Source organism: Barbus barbus, assembly GCF_936440315.1.
Source record: "Barbus barbus genome assembly, chromosome: 4".
Taxonomy (NCBI): domain Eukaryota; kingdom Metazoa; phylum Chordata; class Actinopteri; order Cypriniformes; family Cyprinidae; genus Barbus; species Barbus barbus.
Window position 1 is genome coordinate 33,743,303 of NC_136732.1, and position 17,273 is coordinate 33,760,575.

The following is a 17,273-nucleotide window of genomic DNA, read 5'->3' on the forward strand; positions in this document are numbered from 1 at the left end:
AGTTATTTTGAACCCGACTTGAACAATCATTGACTAGTCACCCACAGTCTGCAAATATCTTAATAATATGCATTATATATGCAACTATTACTTTATTCTTTTTTATAAAATTTTTACACAACTGTGTTACAAAAAAGCACTCTCATTTACATCTTAAGCAGACTTCCAGTCTTGGTGACTCACCTTTTGGGAAGTGTTTTGGACAAACATAGGCAAGCAGCAGCTAGAACCTGTGGTTGATTGCTTTACCAAACCAGGCCTGTCTAACTATTCCAACCCAACCACTCCACCCACTTATTTACCCTGGCCTAGTGATCTCATGCGCGATTACATTACAGAACCTGTCCTGGATTGCCAAACAGTACAAGGAGTGTCAGAAACATCCACAGCTTGAATTAAAGTATTCTCCTGTCATATCTCAGACTCTCACAAAGTTTGTCCAATTGTGTTTCTACTGGCAGTAAGTAAAGCTGTGTCTGGGGCATTATATTACTACCATTAAGTTACATATTAGTACCTAAAGTGTAATTATTAATACCTAAATATTAGTACATTTTAAGAGGGTACTGTGTCAGCTTGGAGCAAAGACAAATGACTGAATGAATGTGGTCACATGACTTTAATCCATTAGAGGAGCAAATCTTGAAAAATGTATATATATATTTTTTTGGTGTGACATCTTTGATAAACTTTTATATAACAATTACATTCATTTTGCATTAAAAGTAACATGTTTTTCTTTTTTTGTGTCATTTACATTTAATTATTTCACTGATGCTTTTATCCAAAGAGACTTATGAGGAACACAAAAAGGGATTCATCATAAAGACGAGAAGTGCTTGCTACAACAGGGAGGGAGCAAGGAAAAGTGAAACCATAGAGAAATGATCTGGGGATTTTTTTTTTTTTTTTCAGTAGGATGCAGTCAAACATGATCCGTTTTCAGCTGTCTCTTTAATGTTGTCAGGGATTCAGCTTTCTGGATGGGGTTGAGAAGATCATTCCACCAGCAAGAAACATGTTACGAAAATGTTTTTGTAAAAGACGTGTGTGTGTGTGTGTGTGTGTGTGTGTGTGTGTACACATACTGTTAGGTCCATATATTTGGACACTGATACAATTTTCATAATTTTGGCTCTGCATGCCACCAGAATAGAATTAAAATAGAACAATCAAGATGAAATTGAAATGCAGACTTTAAGCTTTAATTCAAGGGATTGAACAAAAATATAAAAAAATTCTTAGGAATTACAACCATTTTTATACAGAGACCCCCCCCCCCCCATTTTCAGGGGCTCAAATGTAATATGACATAAATGTTCATTTTTAATATGTTGTTGAGAATCATTTGCAGGCACTGACTGTCTTAAGTCTGGATCTCATGGAAAACACCAGAGACTGGGTTTTTTTCCTTTATGATGCTTTGCCAGGCCTTTACTACAGCTGCCTTCAGTTGTTTGTTTGTGGGTCTGTCTGCCTTTAGTTTTGTCTTCAGCAAGTGAAATGCATGCTCAGTCGGGTTGAGATCAAGAGATTGACTTGGCCATTGCAGAATATTCCCCTTTTTTACCTACAAAAACACCTGGGTTGATTTTGCTGTATGTTTTGGGTCATCATCCACTTGTACTATGAAGCGCCGTCCATCAACTTTGCTCCATTTGCTTTGCTTCAGCTCATATTCATTATATAACTTTAACTTGAATATATTTTGGTCAACAGCTAATTAATAAAAAAAAAATTAATAATAATACATTAATAATAATACTTTAATTTTTTGGATGAAATAAATTGAAAAATGTTTAATAAACAAAATATTTAGTTTGACCTCCTGAGGTTAAGCTTCCTTCAATTATCCATTTGGGTTTTTAGGCCCTAGATTGAAGGTATGGAGTCAGTGTCATATATGTGTATGCAAACTATTGGTCTGTAATGCATTTTTTGTGTTATTAGTCTAAGTGCTAACGTCAGAAAACATGCAGGGTAGAATATTTACTTGATATCGTCAGAGGATACTTTCTGTTTCTTTCCCCAAGTATAGCTGACTAGTGCTGAAATATACACAAAGAATGAACAATGGCGTGCTTCTCTTCCCTCAGAGCAAAGAGCTGCGAACTTTAGTAAATTCTCAGCCCTGGACACTTCTCCCGGGTATCGGGTAGTCATTCAAACTTCGGCTATTTCTCCGCCTTCTTCTGCTTCACTTTCCTGGGACGTGTGCAGTGAAAGTGAGCTGTCTGCCCCTCTCATTCACTCTGAACTCATCACCGTCCACGCACACAGCGACACTGACTCTCTCAAAGCCTGTCTGTTCTTCACCGTTCCTGCTTCTCTCTCTGCGGGAAAGAGGGAAATCCTCCGTTTTTCTCTCCGCGAGCATGCATCAGCACGGTGGCGGGCACCGGGAGGGCTGTTGGAGTCGCGCTTGGATAAATGTTTGCAGATGCACTTTATATTTATTTCTACTATTAAGCCTGGAGCGGAGCACCGTGCACTCAGGTAGGAAACATTTACGCTTCGTTATCACTTTTTATTTCGTTATGCCTTTTTCTGACTGCTTTGTTGTCATGATTATAGACGTGTTATGTGATTTAAAAATAATACTAATAATGTGAGGCTTGGTTTTATTTGGGGTTGCTGTTGTGTTATGTTGGCTCCGGCTGCACTGATGTGAAGGAATGCCACGAAAGTCCAAACTCTGAGTGGAACCAGATGTGAGAAGAGCAAGAGAGACCGGGGGAGGGGAGTGCGAGCGCTGGTGCTGGGGCTATTGAATCGTTCCAGTGACTCGGATCATTTGAATCGATTCACTAAGAGAACTTTCTGCAGGTTACGCCAGTAGGTGGCGACCTTTTGCGTGGTATTTTTGAGTCATTGAATGGTTTACTTGAATGATTCATTATAAACATGATGCTTTTAATGAATGAAAGCTTTGTTAACTTACCTGGTTTAACTATAAAAGACGAAACTGGTAAAAATGGTGTTTAAACAAAAGCGTAACAAAGCAAAGCCATTTGAAAATTTTCCATCATTTTGCCAGCTGTGTCATGTCTGCATAGGCTACTTTCTTTTAGCAAAAAATAGAAACAAGACACTTGGTTCATTTTCTAAACATGTCTTAAATGCTGCTTCGGTCTCCTTCATTGGGTTCAGTAAGACCAACAAATGATATGCTTATTTATAGTTCGCACACTCTAATGATATTTGCTCATACTGTATATATTCAGAACAGATAATAAGTACTTGCTTTAAAAGGGAGAGTTTGTGAACTAGTCAGTGTATGAATAAGGAGACTGATTCGTTCACTTAGCCTAAAAGATTCATTCAGGAACTCGTTCACAGATGCAGCACCATCAGCACAGCTTTTATGTTTTATAGCACAACTTTGGTGGCCGAAGGGAAATTTTTTTGTTATAAAGGGACAGTCATTATCATTGGCTGCCCACTGCTCCGGGTGTATGTTCACTACTGTGTGTAGGCTACACTTGGATGGGTTAAATGCAGAGCACAAATTCCACCATACTTGGCCACACTTCCCTTGATTCTCACCCCGTAAGCAGATGTGCCCTAAATATATTCGGTTACACAATAACGAACCGTAGCCGAGGGCTGTCTACGTCTCGGTGGTCTTGTATAGTTTTTAGTGCTTCTCTCAACTTCACAGTCCAGCAGAGACCGGATAGGTTTTTGCACCTCTGTGTCAGGGGCTGTCACAACCTTATTAAAAAGAAAAAAAAGTTTAGAAGAACAGAGCAGTGTTGTTGAACAAGCTAAAAATACGTCACCAAAGACCTGACGCAAAATGCCAGTGTCCCCTCAGGTCTTTTGAGTGTTTTGTTTAATCACAACAACAATCAACTGAATCAGTTTTCAATTTTTGTATTAAATATTTTTTAATTAAATATTTAAATGACTAAAAATTTGATATTTTCATCATCAAATTATTGCATTTCTATATTTGATATGTAATGCTCAATTTTGTATCTGGTTACCCAGTCTGTCATTATCTTTTTCTTTTTCTATAAATTTTTGTCATTTTTTATATTTTAAATGGCATGCATATTTTGTTAATTTAGCAGCTTTCTACTGATCATTCAGTGCTTTAATTATATATTTAATATAAGTGCTTTTTGGCCCATTGACACTTTAAAATAGAAAATAATTTTTTTAATATTTGGAATTTATTATTGTTGTAATATCATTATTTTTTGCATGTTTTTAGCTTTTTCTCTAGCTTTTTTACTATTATTATTGATAATGCTTTTTAAAATTTTGTGTCAAAAACATGCCAGTACAGTAAAAAACTGGGAGCAGACGCTTATATTATATCTGTTTCTGTCTCAGTTGGGGTTGGATCTCAGGTCACAGCTCTGGCTAGGTTAAGGGCCCAGTAACGGGAGCCGAGAAACAAATACCGGCTGGAATTTCCTGTGTGTTGGTCAATCTCTGTGTTTACAGAATAAAAGAATCATCTACAAAACCCTGACCTCTCTCTGCACCCTTCCTTTTTTCCTCCCTGTCTCCCAGCTGGTTTGTTACCTTCCTCCCCCTAACTCCATCTCTCTCCATCTCTCTCTCTCTCATATCCCTTACTCATTACCCTCCTCCAAAAAGGGGAAGGGAGAAACAAAAATACATCTGTCATAATAATAAACGTTTAGCTTTGGTAGCTTAGAATCAGGGTTCAGGAAAACCACATACCACCACATGACTACGCTCACACACCCTTTCAAGGAGTGGAGTCCCCCCCACCGAGCGCCTGTTTCTTCTGCCTTTTCCATTTTCTGGTATCCTTTGTCCTTTTTCATGGGGATTTACTCTCCAAATTCCAAAGCCATCGACCAGTTTCTAATATGTTGGCGATAGCAGATTTGAAAAACGTACCGAAGTGCACTCCTAAAAATAAAAGTCCTAAAAGAGGGGTTTTGCAGTGATCATATAGAAGAACCATTTTGGTTCTATAAAGAGTCTTTCAGTGAACAACCCTTGGAAGAACCTTTGAAGAATCTAAAGAACTTTTTTCTGCCAAAAAGAGCCAATTTTGTGCTCTGGAAAGTATGTTGAAAGTTCTTCATGGAACCATATGTCAAAAAAAGAACCTTTTGTTTTTAAAAGTTTTAAATCGCTCTGTATGGAGTCTGTAAAACAGACAAACTGACCGATAAATCCTGATAAATCATTCATTCATTTTGGTTAAATGAGTATATAAAATAAGTGTCCTCTGCGTTCTCATAATTTTGTGTACATCCTATTTGGCATCAGTGCATAGTATTGTATAAGTGTATATGTTAGCATTAAATCAGCCACTCTGCACATAGGCTGTTAGAAAACTAACTGTAAACAACACTAATCAGAACACTGCTAATTGCTAAGATAACAACAACTGGTTATTGCTTGTGGTGGAATATCATTATCGTAGCAATCTCTCCTGTGTTAGTTAGCCTGGAGCTCTGAGTTGGTGTTTGTGTGGTTAACTGTTTCAGATGACAAGTTTTGAATCAGGCATGTTTTAGGCCCACTTTAAAACTTATGAAAACAATTAATTGGAGACATTCCACAGTCTCCGATGCAGAGACAAATTTCGCCCCCACACTAGTCATATCAATGTCATCATCAGCATTATGTAACCAGTGATCGCAAAAACAATTCGTTTAGCTGCGCAGCCTGATCTGTGCCATGGTCTGTTCTCATCTCTACCATCTGGAAGAAGGTGGTTCAGGAGCATTCGTGCCAAAACCACAGGCTGAAAAAAGTTCCTTCCTGTAAGCTGTCAGCCTACTCAATAACTGTCCGGCAAGCTTCTAATGGATGGTATTCTTCCTTTTAGTGCTCTAACAGCACTTCAGACAAATCACCCATAGCCACTCATTTCTCTTTAATCACACATCCACTGCTGATCTGCAGACGCTTTTCACTGCAATCTGTCTACTGTTTTTTATTTATCACATCATGCTCTTTAATGCATTATTTACTGACATCCTATGGCAGTTGTCATGGGATTTGTTTCTGTTTTATGTTATGCAGTAGTTCTGGAAGTAAGTCGTCATTTAGCAGATGCTTTTATTCAAAGCAATGATTCCCTTGCAGCAACCTTGTTTTAAGTAACTTACCTTGCAAGTTGTAAGTGTCCTCATTATATTTTTCAATTTAAAATGAATTAATTTGGCCTATATATATATATATAGTTTCAGACAAAATCTGAAAATGTATTCCTGACCTGATCAAATGAAAAACTGAAGGTGGATCATAAATTATTAGACTGAAACACTGTCATTCATCTTTTTGTTTTTATTGAAACGCCCGCAATTAGTCATTTAAGTAAAGCCTTGATTTATATTGAAGGCATTAAGATGATGCTCATGAAATGCCTGAGCCTGCTTTGCCTTTTATCTGTCAGAAGTGGAGAGAAACTCTTTGATGTTTGTGTGAAGATGCATGTCTGTGCCATCCTTCTCCTGAAATCCCCAGGGTCTTACCTCCACCAATTATATGACTCACTCAGATCACATGATGCCCTCAAATTCTTCTGCTGTTCTGCAGGAAGATGGAAAGACTTGTTTTAATCCTGGTTTGAAACAGATTGCGTGTCATTAATAAGTGGAATCAGGACCTCATGGAAAGAATTGTCCTAGTTACATTTGTTCACATTTTCAGCTCTTGTTATTTTACATCTCACTAGTTAAAAACTTGATCTTGGATTTTCCATGTTCTGTTGCCAGATCCTGGTAAAAACTGTTCAAATGCTTTTCGGAACCACTGCATATGATGTACTTTATTTTACATTGTCAGAAGTTATTTTAGACCGCATTCTTACTTATGGAAATATTTGTTTGAGCATTGATGTTCAGAAAGTCTCCCAGGGTCTCAGTCAACTTTCTGTCTCTCCTTTGTTTTCAAAGTAGAGAAGGTCCTGTTTGTTTTTGGATTGATCCCATTTCCCATTTCCCTGCTTTAGAACTACTCTGTTTGGAAACACAGCTGTGTTTCTCTCGGGTCTTTCTTCAGGCTCTTTTTTCTGTCTCTTTCTTTTGCTCTGATTTTATTTCTCTCTGACGTTGTAACCTTGCATTCCCCCCTGCAGGAATGAGAGGGTGCACGAGAGAGACAGATAAAGAGAGAAAAAAGCAGAATGGAAGTTTTAAAAAAAAGAAACCAGACTGGTGTTTGGGAACGCTGCTGGGTTTGGCTCTTCTGCCTTCTGCTTGACTCTCCTCCTAGCCATGTCTTTTCCCTGTCCTTCTCTCACTAAACAACATATACCTAGTCAAATACCAATATATTTATTTATTCTTACTGTACTGTCTGTGAGTATCTGGTAGCAGCTTTATACACACAGAAAAATCAAGGTACAGGAATGTACCTAAAAAGGTATAAATGCTTTGTCGCATTAGTAGTACCTAGTAGGGTACAACAATGTACCTCGGAACGTTGGTACATTTTTGTACCTTCTTGTTTGTACCTCTAAAAGAACATTTATGCACCCCTAGTGATAGAAATGTACCTTTGTGTCCTGGTATGGTTTAAAATTACATCCTGATATTTTCCCATTTCACTAATGTTCTGCTGAACTGATTTGTCCTAAAAAACGTAATATTTCTGAGTGAAAAAGTACACTTGCATGGGGTGATTTAATTGCTTCAGAAGCATTAGGCTTTGTGAGCATTTTGTTAACCATTTTTAAACACAAAACACAGAGGCAGTCCATGTTTATCTAATATTCAATGTATAACCCGACAAGTTATGTTAACTCAAACCATTTGAGGAAACCGATTGCCTTAAACCATTTAACAGCACATTCTATTCAAACTTTAAGAGGTTTGTATACTGTAAATAAGGGAATACATCAGTGCAATAAAAGCACCTGTAAACTGACCCAAGACTTTGCAGACATCATCTTCAGATGCAATTAAAACATCCAGTGGGTTTAAAGACAATGTTCCTTCTTCCTCCTTAACAGCAAAAATGGTGACAGCTGCCTTCAGCACCTGATCAGGCTCCCTTTTCTAAATGCAGTAAAAAATATTATCATATAAAATATCATATTAAAATGTTCATAAATGACAAAGGTGTGAAGGATCAGAGAAGTGTTTATTCAATAAGGTATGTGCCCATTTAAAACACTGTAGTACTTTAATTTTAACATCATAACTTCCAGAGTGGTTTATCAGCAGGTTATTCAGGGCAGAATATCAGCTGAACGTTTTAGAGGTTGAATTGAATTTGTAAATTTACATTACTATTTAATTTAACAGGGCTTAAAGTGATAGTTCACCCAAAAATGAAAATTTTGTGATTAATCACTCACCTTTCGTTCCATCTTTGGAACACAAATTAAGATATTTTTGATGAAATCCAAGAGCTTTCTGACCATCTATAGACAGCAATACAGCTGAAATGTCCCCAGACCCAGAAACATAGTAAGGACATCTGTAAAGTCCATGTGACATCAGTAGTTCAACCACAATTTTCCGAAGCTACAGTTTCTGCTTAGACATTTTTATACCTCTTGCTACTGCAACAACACAATGATCACTAATATCATTTGCCAATACGGAAGCTAGAGAATATTTATGAGGGGCATTTGTGAGAACAAGATCTAATCATTTGGATTTTTCTGGAAACTTTGTTAGGTTTTGGTCAACGTATTACTATTAGCCGATGGAGGTCTATAACAACCTACTATAGTGAGTTGACATGTCTTTGAAACAGACAGATTAAGAGCTAATAGTTCATGCTGTTTAGCTATAGATTCTGAAAGTAGCATAGCTGTCTCAAAGCATTCTTTAATGTAAATTATGACCCCCCCACCCCTTTTTGGTCTATCCGCTCTAAAAACATTATAACCAGTGATGCTGACCTCTATATCTAAAATAGTTTTGTTGAGCCAAGATTCAGATATTATTATAACATCTACATTTGTGTTTCTTGCCCAGATATGAACCATATCCAATTTAAGCAACAAACTATGAATGTTAACATGGATAAAACCCAAGCCTGACCTAGATCTTAGTTCAGTTGGAGTAGTAAAAGTTGGGGCACTTCTATTATATGGACCTGGATTTGGCAGTACATTTCCAGATATTAGTAGCATAAGAACTATAAAGCTCTTACGTCTAGCTGATTTACTTACTACATAATTTCTTATAGTTGGACCCACATGGAGAGAATAATTAATACAGTAGTTCTCTTCCTTAGTTAGAGCACACCTTATGAGATCTACATATATAAAAAGAGGATACAACTTAAAACAATATTGTTTGAATGGAACAGTGTCTGTAGACAGTCCGCTGCGTATCCAACTGTCGACATGTGCAGATGGTGAATTGCACATTAAGAATGAATCGTAAACAGACCTACTGTCTCTGATGTGAACTTGGTTAGGCAACCAGATAAGCAGACCCGCCAGGAGCGTGCATGCAGTTATTAAGCCCCACATTATCCTCCAAAGTCCCCAGCCGTAGAATAGAGTTTGTGGTCATCTTTGACGTATTTTTCGTTTAATGATGCGCCAAATGTTCTCTTTTGGTGAAAGTTCTGGACTGCAGCTAGGCCAATTCAGTACCCGGACTCTTCTTTGCATTGTCCTGCTGAAATAGACGTTGTCTGCATATGTTGCTCTAAAACATTTATTTATCTTTCAGCATTCATAGTGCCTTCCAAAACAGGCAAGCTGCCCATACCGTATGCACTTATGCACCCCCATACCATCAGATATGCTGGCTTTTGAACTGAACGCTGATAACACGCTGGAAGGTCTCCCTCCTCTTTAGCCCGGAGGACACGGCGTCTGTGATTTCCAACAAGAATGTCAAATTTGGACTCGTCTGACCATACACTTTTGCACTTTGAAACGGTCCATTTTAAATGAGCCTTGGCCCACAGGACATGACGGCGCTTCTGGACCATGTTCACATATGGCTTCCTTTTTGCATGATAGAGCTTTAGTTGGCATCTGTAGATGGCACGGCCGATTGTGTTTACCGACAGTGGTTTCTGGAAGTATTCCTGGGCCCATTTAGTAATGTCAATGACAGAATCATGCCGATGAGTGATGCAGTGTCATCTGAGGGCCTGAAGACCACAGGCATCCAACAAAGGTCTTCGGCCTTGTCCCTTACGCACAGAGATTTCTCCAGTTTCTCTGAATCTTTTGATGATGTTATGCACTGTAGATAATGAGATCTGCAAAGCCTTTGCAATTTGAGGTGGAGGAACGTTGTTTTTAAAGTATTCCACAATCTTTTTATGCACTCTTTTACAGATTGGAGCGCCTCTGCCCATCTTTACTTCTGAGAGACTCTGCCTCTCTAAGACATCCCTATTATAGCTAATCATGTTACAGACCTGATGTCAATTAACTTAATTAGTTGCTAGATGTTCTCCCAGCTGAATCTTTTCAAAATGTCTTTCTTTTTCAGCCCTTTGTTACCCCTGTGCCAACTTTTTTGAGACCTGTAGCAGGCATCGAATTTGAAATGAACTCATTTAGTGGATAAAAGTGTAAAATTTCTCCATTTAAACATTTGTTATGTTATTTATGTTCTATCGTGAATAAAGTATTGGCTCATAAAATTTGAAAGTCTTTTAGTTTTCATTTTATTCAAATTTAAAAAACGTCCCTACATTTCTGGAATTCGGGTTGTAGATTGATTTCTGAAGGATCATGTGACACTGAGGACTGGAGTAATGATGCTGAAAATTCAACTTTTTTCACTTGAATAAATTACATTTGAAAATATATTCAAATAGAAAATAGTTATTTTTAAGTTGTAACAATAATTCACAATATTACTGTTTTACTGTATTTTGGCATTTTGATAATTGATGAGCATAAGAGAATTCTTCAAAATAAATAAATAAATAATGTGTATTGATGTATATAATAGACAGATTCAGAAGACCACCACAAGCCACTGTTGAGTGCAGTTATGATGAAACCGGGATAAATGTGTGTGCTCACACAAAAGAGGAATATTGCCAATGTCTGCATTCTCTCAGGGCAGTTTCTGTTGGGCTTTTCTGTTTTGTTTTTGTAAATTACTATCTATTTGCAGTCAGACATATGATGTGTTCGAAAACCAAAGCATGCTGAGATAAAAAAAAAAAGAAAAGTTCTAATTGCAGGCCATATTATACCATAGAGCGCAGCCATTATGAAAGCCGCACATACAGAATATGATATGTACAGAATATGTACAGATTTCGTACAGTTTGTCAGTGTCACGTAAATAACTTCTCTCTCTCTCTCTCTCTCTCTCTCTCTCTTTCTCTTTCTGCAACAGCACATACAGATGAATTGGACACTTTTGCGTTTTTCCACGAGGGAGCGCAGGGCTGCCTGGGGGTGCGAGATCACATGCTCTACCTCTCTTCTTCCTGCAAGGGTGACGCCCAGCTGTGGAAATGGGTGACCAGGGGGCGGCTCTTCAACATTGGCTCCTCCCTCTGCCTGGGCGTCACCATGGGCAATGTGAGCACATTTGGCGACAAGTCACCATTGGGCGTGTTTCGGTGCGACTATGAGCCTCCGCGAGTGCGCTGGACCTGGAGCTGCAGCAAGTTCTTGGAGATACTTGAAAATTACTTGCCCTCCCCTAAATTACACCTCAACACCGTCAATGTCTCAGCCGCCGGCTCCCCGCCTTCAAGATCCCCTTCCCAAAAGTCTCTGTGGCGAGTCTATGACAATCAAGACCTTTGTGGCAAGTCATACCGAGGTCAGCACTTTCTTTCTCTCGTTCTCACAGTTACATAATATCAGTAATTTGCCTGTTCACACTAAAGGGAATTGCATCCAGTCAGCATTTATTTGATGTTTAATATACATTACCTTTCAAATGTTTGGGGTTGGTAAGATTTTGTTGTGCTGCTTAATATTTCTGTGGAAACCATGATGCATTTATTTTAGGATTCCATGATGGCTAGAAATAGAAAAATAGATTCTTAAAATATAAATATTTTGTAACATTATTATATCTTTACTGTCTCTTGTGATCAAGTCTTTGCTCAATAAAAGCATTATTTAAAAAAAAAGAAAAAAGGAAAAAGAACAACAAACTTTTGAAGGGTAGAGTACAGCTATGTGGACCAATAAGATCCAATAAGAAACCAAGCAATCAACAAAATGTCCTGCCACTTGTTTTTGTTTTTGTTGCTGTCACACATATTTATTTACTCATTGATGCAGTGTTATTGAAAATAGAGAAATTAACGATCATGGAAAGAAAAAAAAAACAAAAAACAAAGGGCAAGGAAGGTAGTCCGGACAGAGTAAAGGATGTTTAAACTAGGCCACATGTCTTTTGGACCTCAGTGATATTTAGACTAGGGTTTTCTGGATGTTTTTTGCCAAGGGCAACTCTAAATTTGTCCTGACTGGCTTCTCACCAAAAAAGAAGCCAATTAAAAAGTCTGGCCAGTGTTTGTATACAGTGCTGAGGCCCAGTCGTCTCTCAGTCTGAGTCCCATCAGACAAGCTGTCTCATAGTGACTAATTTAGTTTTGAAATAACAGCCATTCATTGGTCCAAAGTACTTAATTTGTGTTTTAGTTAGTTCACAATGACTGAGGATTTTTTGTAATGCTACGAAAATTCTTTCAGAAGGACTAGGTTTAATTTATTTTATGTCATAACATTACTGATGGACATTGTGGTTTTTATAGAAGGCTAAGAGCCATTAGATTTTTTTTTTAATTTAGTGACGTTTGGTTATGTTAACAATTCTTTAATGTTTCTCTCATGTACAAAAATACTCTTGAGAGTGTTTCCTGCACTGTTATTTAGCGGGTGTGCTTTGATGGGTTAAGGCTAGAAGGGATACGTATGACGCTACTGGGTATGCGCACATCAATGCAGCGTAATTTTTGTCAAACTGTACAACAATAATTACAATTTTTTCATTCTTGTAAAGGTAGCTTTAGGGTTGGGGTAGGAGTAGACGTTAATAAAACACAATCTAATTGGTAGAAAATTAATTTCATTGTTCATTTACGGTCAGAGCTGTATCCCTTCTAGCCACAACCGCTTTGATGCTACTGAACGCTGATGCAAGTGATGTTTCGGCTTGGTGCTGAGATTGCATTACATGTGATGGGATAATGGGTGCCACAAAATAATACAAAAAGACAATAATACCAAGACAATAAATTAACATATCTGTCTATAACACTCTTCGCTGGTTGCACGCAAACACAAGCATACAGCAAGACCACTGTAGTCCGATTCATTAACAAATGACTCTTATGAGACAATTCTTTTGAATGAATCCTTCTCCACCTCATGAGTTATCGGTTTATGTGTACTTAAGACTTGAGTCTTAAAGCGTTAGTTCACTCCAAAATGAAAATTCTGTCATTAATTACTCACGCTAATGTCGTTCCAAACCAGTAAGACCTTCATTCATCTTTGCAACACAAATTAAGATATTTTTGATGAAATCTGAGCGATGAAAATCTCTGACCCTCTATAGACTTCAAGGGAACAAAGGTCTTCCGTGTTGGAACGACATGAGGGTGAGTAATTAATGACAAAATTTTCATTTTGTGGTGAACTATCCTATTAAATCAGTATACTGGTTGTTTATATGACAGTGAATAGTTATACACATTTAGCACAGAATGATACCTTAAAAATACTATTATATTAAATCTATATACAAATTCAGAACAGTATTTAGATGCATTTTCTTCATCACTGAATATAATGAATATTGTTATATTAAAGTATTTTACATTCAGAAGAGAATTTATTTACAATAAAATTACATTTTAATTAAAAATATTATTATATTAAATGAAGAGAACAATATTAAAAAAATATTGTATTAAAATATTTTACAGAAAATTATTTTTATAGCATTTTTGTTTAGTATACATAATTATTGGGGCCTTAAAAAGAACTAGCAGAAATTGTCAATGGATTCGTAAAGGAACCGGAATAATTAATTGGAATGGCAATTTAATTGAAACCAGAACTGTTAAACTATTTCAGAAAATATCCACAGCAAATATTCCTCCCCTCTCTTTTCTCTCACCTCTGTGTTTCGTGGTCTCAGTGAGAGCTGTGGAAAGAGAGAGTTCTGGAGAGTTCCTGACAGAAGAAAGTTGCCACAGATATGTCCCAACACAGAGCTGTTTTTATGCTTTTGTGTGTGTGTGTGTGTGTGTGTGTGTTTGCGTATACAAGAATGAAACTGCATTCCGAAGTTCAGCTGAGAGTGAGGTTTTTGGATGTGTGTATGTGTCCTACTTTTCCACAGCTCTGAACTACAGCAGCAGCAGAACTGTAACACAGCTACACACTCTCTCTCCAGTCTGACATGTGCTCTCTCTTCTTCCTATATAGCTATCTCTCTTTTTGTCTTAGCATACCCCCCCCCCCCCCCCCCCCCCCCCCCCCCCCCCCGTTTTCTCTCCTTGCAGACTGAGAGCTAATCTGTACAGTCAGAATGCCCAGGGGTTTCTATAGTAACAGCTGCATTCCAACCGAGGGGCAATTGAGAGGAAAAAAGTGTGAAAATGCAAAGAGGGAAGGAGAGAGGAGGGGTAACAGAGTTCAGGAAGAGAGGCAGAAGTTTCACATAGACATGAACTGACTGTCAATTATCATATATTTCACAGCATCTATCTGTCTGTACATCTTTCTGCCTATCTATTGGTTATTTGTTTGTTCTAGTTATTGTTCTGACTGTCTGTCAATTTTTCTGTCTTTATATCTGTCTATTTTTCTGTCTATCTACTGTTATTCATTCTGTTTATCCATTGCTCTATCTGTCTTTTCTGTCCTTCTGTCTATCTGTCTGTAAAATGAAAATCATTGTTTCTGTCTACTGACTATATCCATGCGTTTTCTTGGGTAGCATGACAATGCACAACTGAAGTGGTTTTAGAAGCTATTTTAACACAGTTATGTGCTTATGTCCAGCCGCACCAGTCTGACTAAATGAAAAGAAGTTTTCACCCAGAACTGCCAGGTTACCTCTGGGATAACTGCTTTATGGCGGCCACCGAAGGGGCAGGGGTGAAATGGGGTTACGACTTACGAGGGCACAATCGCGGACCAGTGGGGTGGGGGGTTGTTTCCTCCTCGGCAGAAATCGCGGACCGGGGGCAAGTAGACCAGACCCCCCCCCCCCCCCCCCCCCCCCACTGGTGGCATGGGCTGTTGATACTGAATATCGCATAAAAATAGTAGACAGAAATAAAATTTACATCTGTTCATCTGTCCTTCATGGTAAAACACTCCCTCTCCTACATTTTCATTTATTAATTTGGCAGATGTTTGCATCCATGTTAAAACTGTGTATTTATCATTATCTGTCTTCCTTGGTAATCATGAATTCCTTCTAGAAGTTAGGGATCTTTATATGTGTCTCTTCGTCTCCATAGAAATCTACACCATCCAAGGAAACTCTCACGGCAGCCCATGCTACTTCCCCTTCCTGTACGATGGCCAGTGGTTCCACAGCTGCACCAGCGTGGGCAGGGAGGATGGCTTTCACTGGTGTGCCACTACTCATGATTACGGAAAGGACCAGCGCTGGGGCTTCTGCCCAGTGAAGAGTGAGTGAATCCAGCTGATGCTGCTCACGTCACTCATAGAGCTGACCTGTTGAATTCAGAACGTTCTTTCACTGTCTGGAAGCTGGAATGTGAGACTACTCTACATTATACAGAACATCTTCCTGCTCACTAAAATGCATCTTTCTCTCTTTCCAAAGGTACTGACTGTGAGACGTTTTGGGACATAAACCCTTTGATGGATAACTGTTACCAGTTTAACTTTCAGGCCACGCTGTCCTGGAGTGAAGCACGGACCAGTTGCCAACAACAGGGAGCGGACCTGCTCAGCATCATTAAAGTAGAGGAACAAATCTTTATCAACGGTGAGAGATGGAGGGATATAAACATGGTTATATTCATTACTTTAAAAATGATTTGTTTTGCAAAGGGATTAAAATGAAAGGATTCTGGTAAATGCAGAACAAACAAGGCAGAAATTACTGATCTCATTTTTGTTTAAAACTCAGTGGAATGGGTTTATGAAGTGTGTGTGTACTGTAGGTTTGCTTACTGGGTACAGCGCCACCCTGTGGATGGGCCTCAATGATTTAGATCTCAATGGAGGCTGGCAGTGGGCTGACTCCGCCCCTCTGAAATATCTAAACTGGGAAACAGGTAAGGCCACACCCCTTACAGCCACACCCTCATATATCAGCACTCACTTGGACATTGAATTAGTATTTATTAGAAAATTTTGAAAAAGACTTCAAAACTTTAGCAATTTTATAAACTTTAGCTAACCATACGCTTCAGCTATTAAAAGCTGAATAATTAATTCTGTACAATTGGAGCATTCAATATTTTTGTCTTTTAGCTCTTCATAATTTCTTCTCACATACGGCAATTAAATTATTTCAACTGAATCAATGTCCTGCCTTTTTGTCATTAATTCATGTAAAAAAATTTTTTTTTTTTTTTTTTTTTACACTGTTGTTCAAAAGTTTTGGGTCAGTTAGATTCTTTTTGCAAGAAATTAATACTTTTAATCAGAAAACATAAATTAAATTGCTAAAAAGTCCCATTCATTTATAATGTTACAAAAGATTTCTGAATGTTGTTCTGAGATCATGATTTCAAAAAATATTAAGCAGCACAGCTTTTATCAACAGTGATAAAAGTAAGAAATCTTGAGCATGAAGTCGGTACATTAGAATAATTTCTGAAGGATCATGTGACACTGAAGACTGGAGTAATGATGCTGAAAATTCAGCCATCACAGACATAAATAGCATTTTTAAATATATTATAAATAGAAAACAGTTATTTTAAATTGTGATAATATTTCAACAGTATAATTCTTTTACTGTATTTTTGAACAGTAGTGAATTTATGTTTATTTACTTATTTACTTTGCATTATTAGCCCTCTGATTATGACCAGTGATCAAACAATAAACCAGTAATGACTAGCTGACTGTATATATTTTTTTACATATGAAACAGTATTTTACATTAAGACTTTTTCTAAATGTTTCTGCTGTCAGTGTTCTTAGAGCTCATTTGCATTAGGAGTAGTGCTGTCAAATGATTAATCGTGATTAATCGCATCCAAAATAAAAGTTTTTGTTTGCATACGATATGTGTGTGTGTTCTGTGTATATTTATTATGTATATATAAATACACACACATACAGTATATATTTTGAAAATATTTAGATGTATTTACATGTCTAAATTTATATTCATGTAATTAATATTATAAATAAATATATTTAA

The 17,273-nt window shown here is 37.6% G+C and overlaps 1 protein-coding gene across 2 annotated transcripts in view; it reads left to right on the forward strand.

Annotated features, from left to right (window-relative positions):
- Positions 1-2,044: 2,044 nt before the first annotated feature.
- The window catches only part of mrc2 (mannose receptor, C-type 2), a 32,374-nt gene continuing 17,145 nt past the window's right edge, over positions 2,045-17,273 (forward strand). For both annotated transcript variants that reach the window (XM_079402577.1, XM_079402578.1), the window contains exons 1-5: positions 2,045-2,496; positions 11,280-11,714; positions 15,385-15,558; positions 15,717-15,881; positions 16,060-16,173. In XM_079402577.1, the coding sequence (XP_079258703.1) occupies positions 2,376-2,496; positions 11,280-11,714; positions 15,385-15,558; positions 15,717-15,881; positions 16,060-16,173 (1,009 nt within the window). In that variant the 5' untranslated portion in view covers positions 2,045-2,375. The remainder of the gene's footprint in view (positions 2,497-11,279; positions 11,715-15,384; positions 15,559-15,716; positions 15,882-16,059; positions 16,174-17,273) is intronic.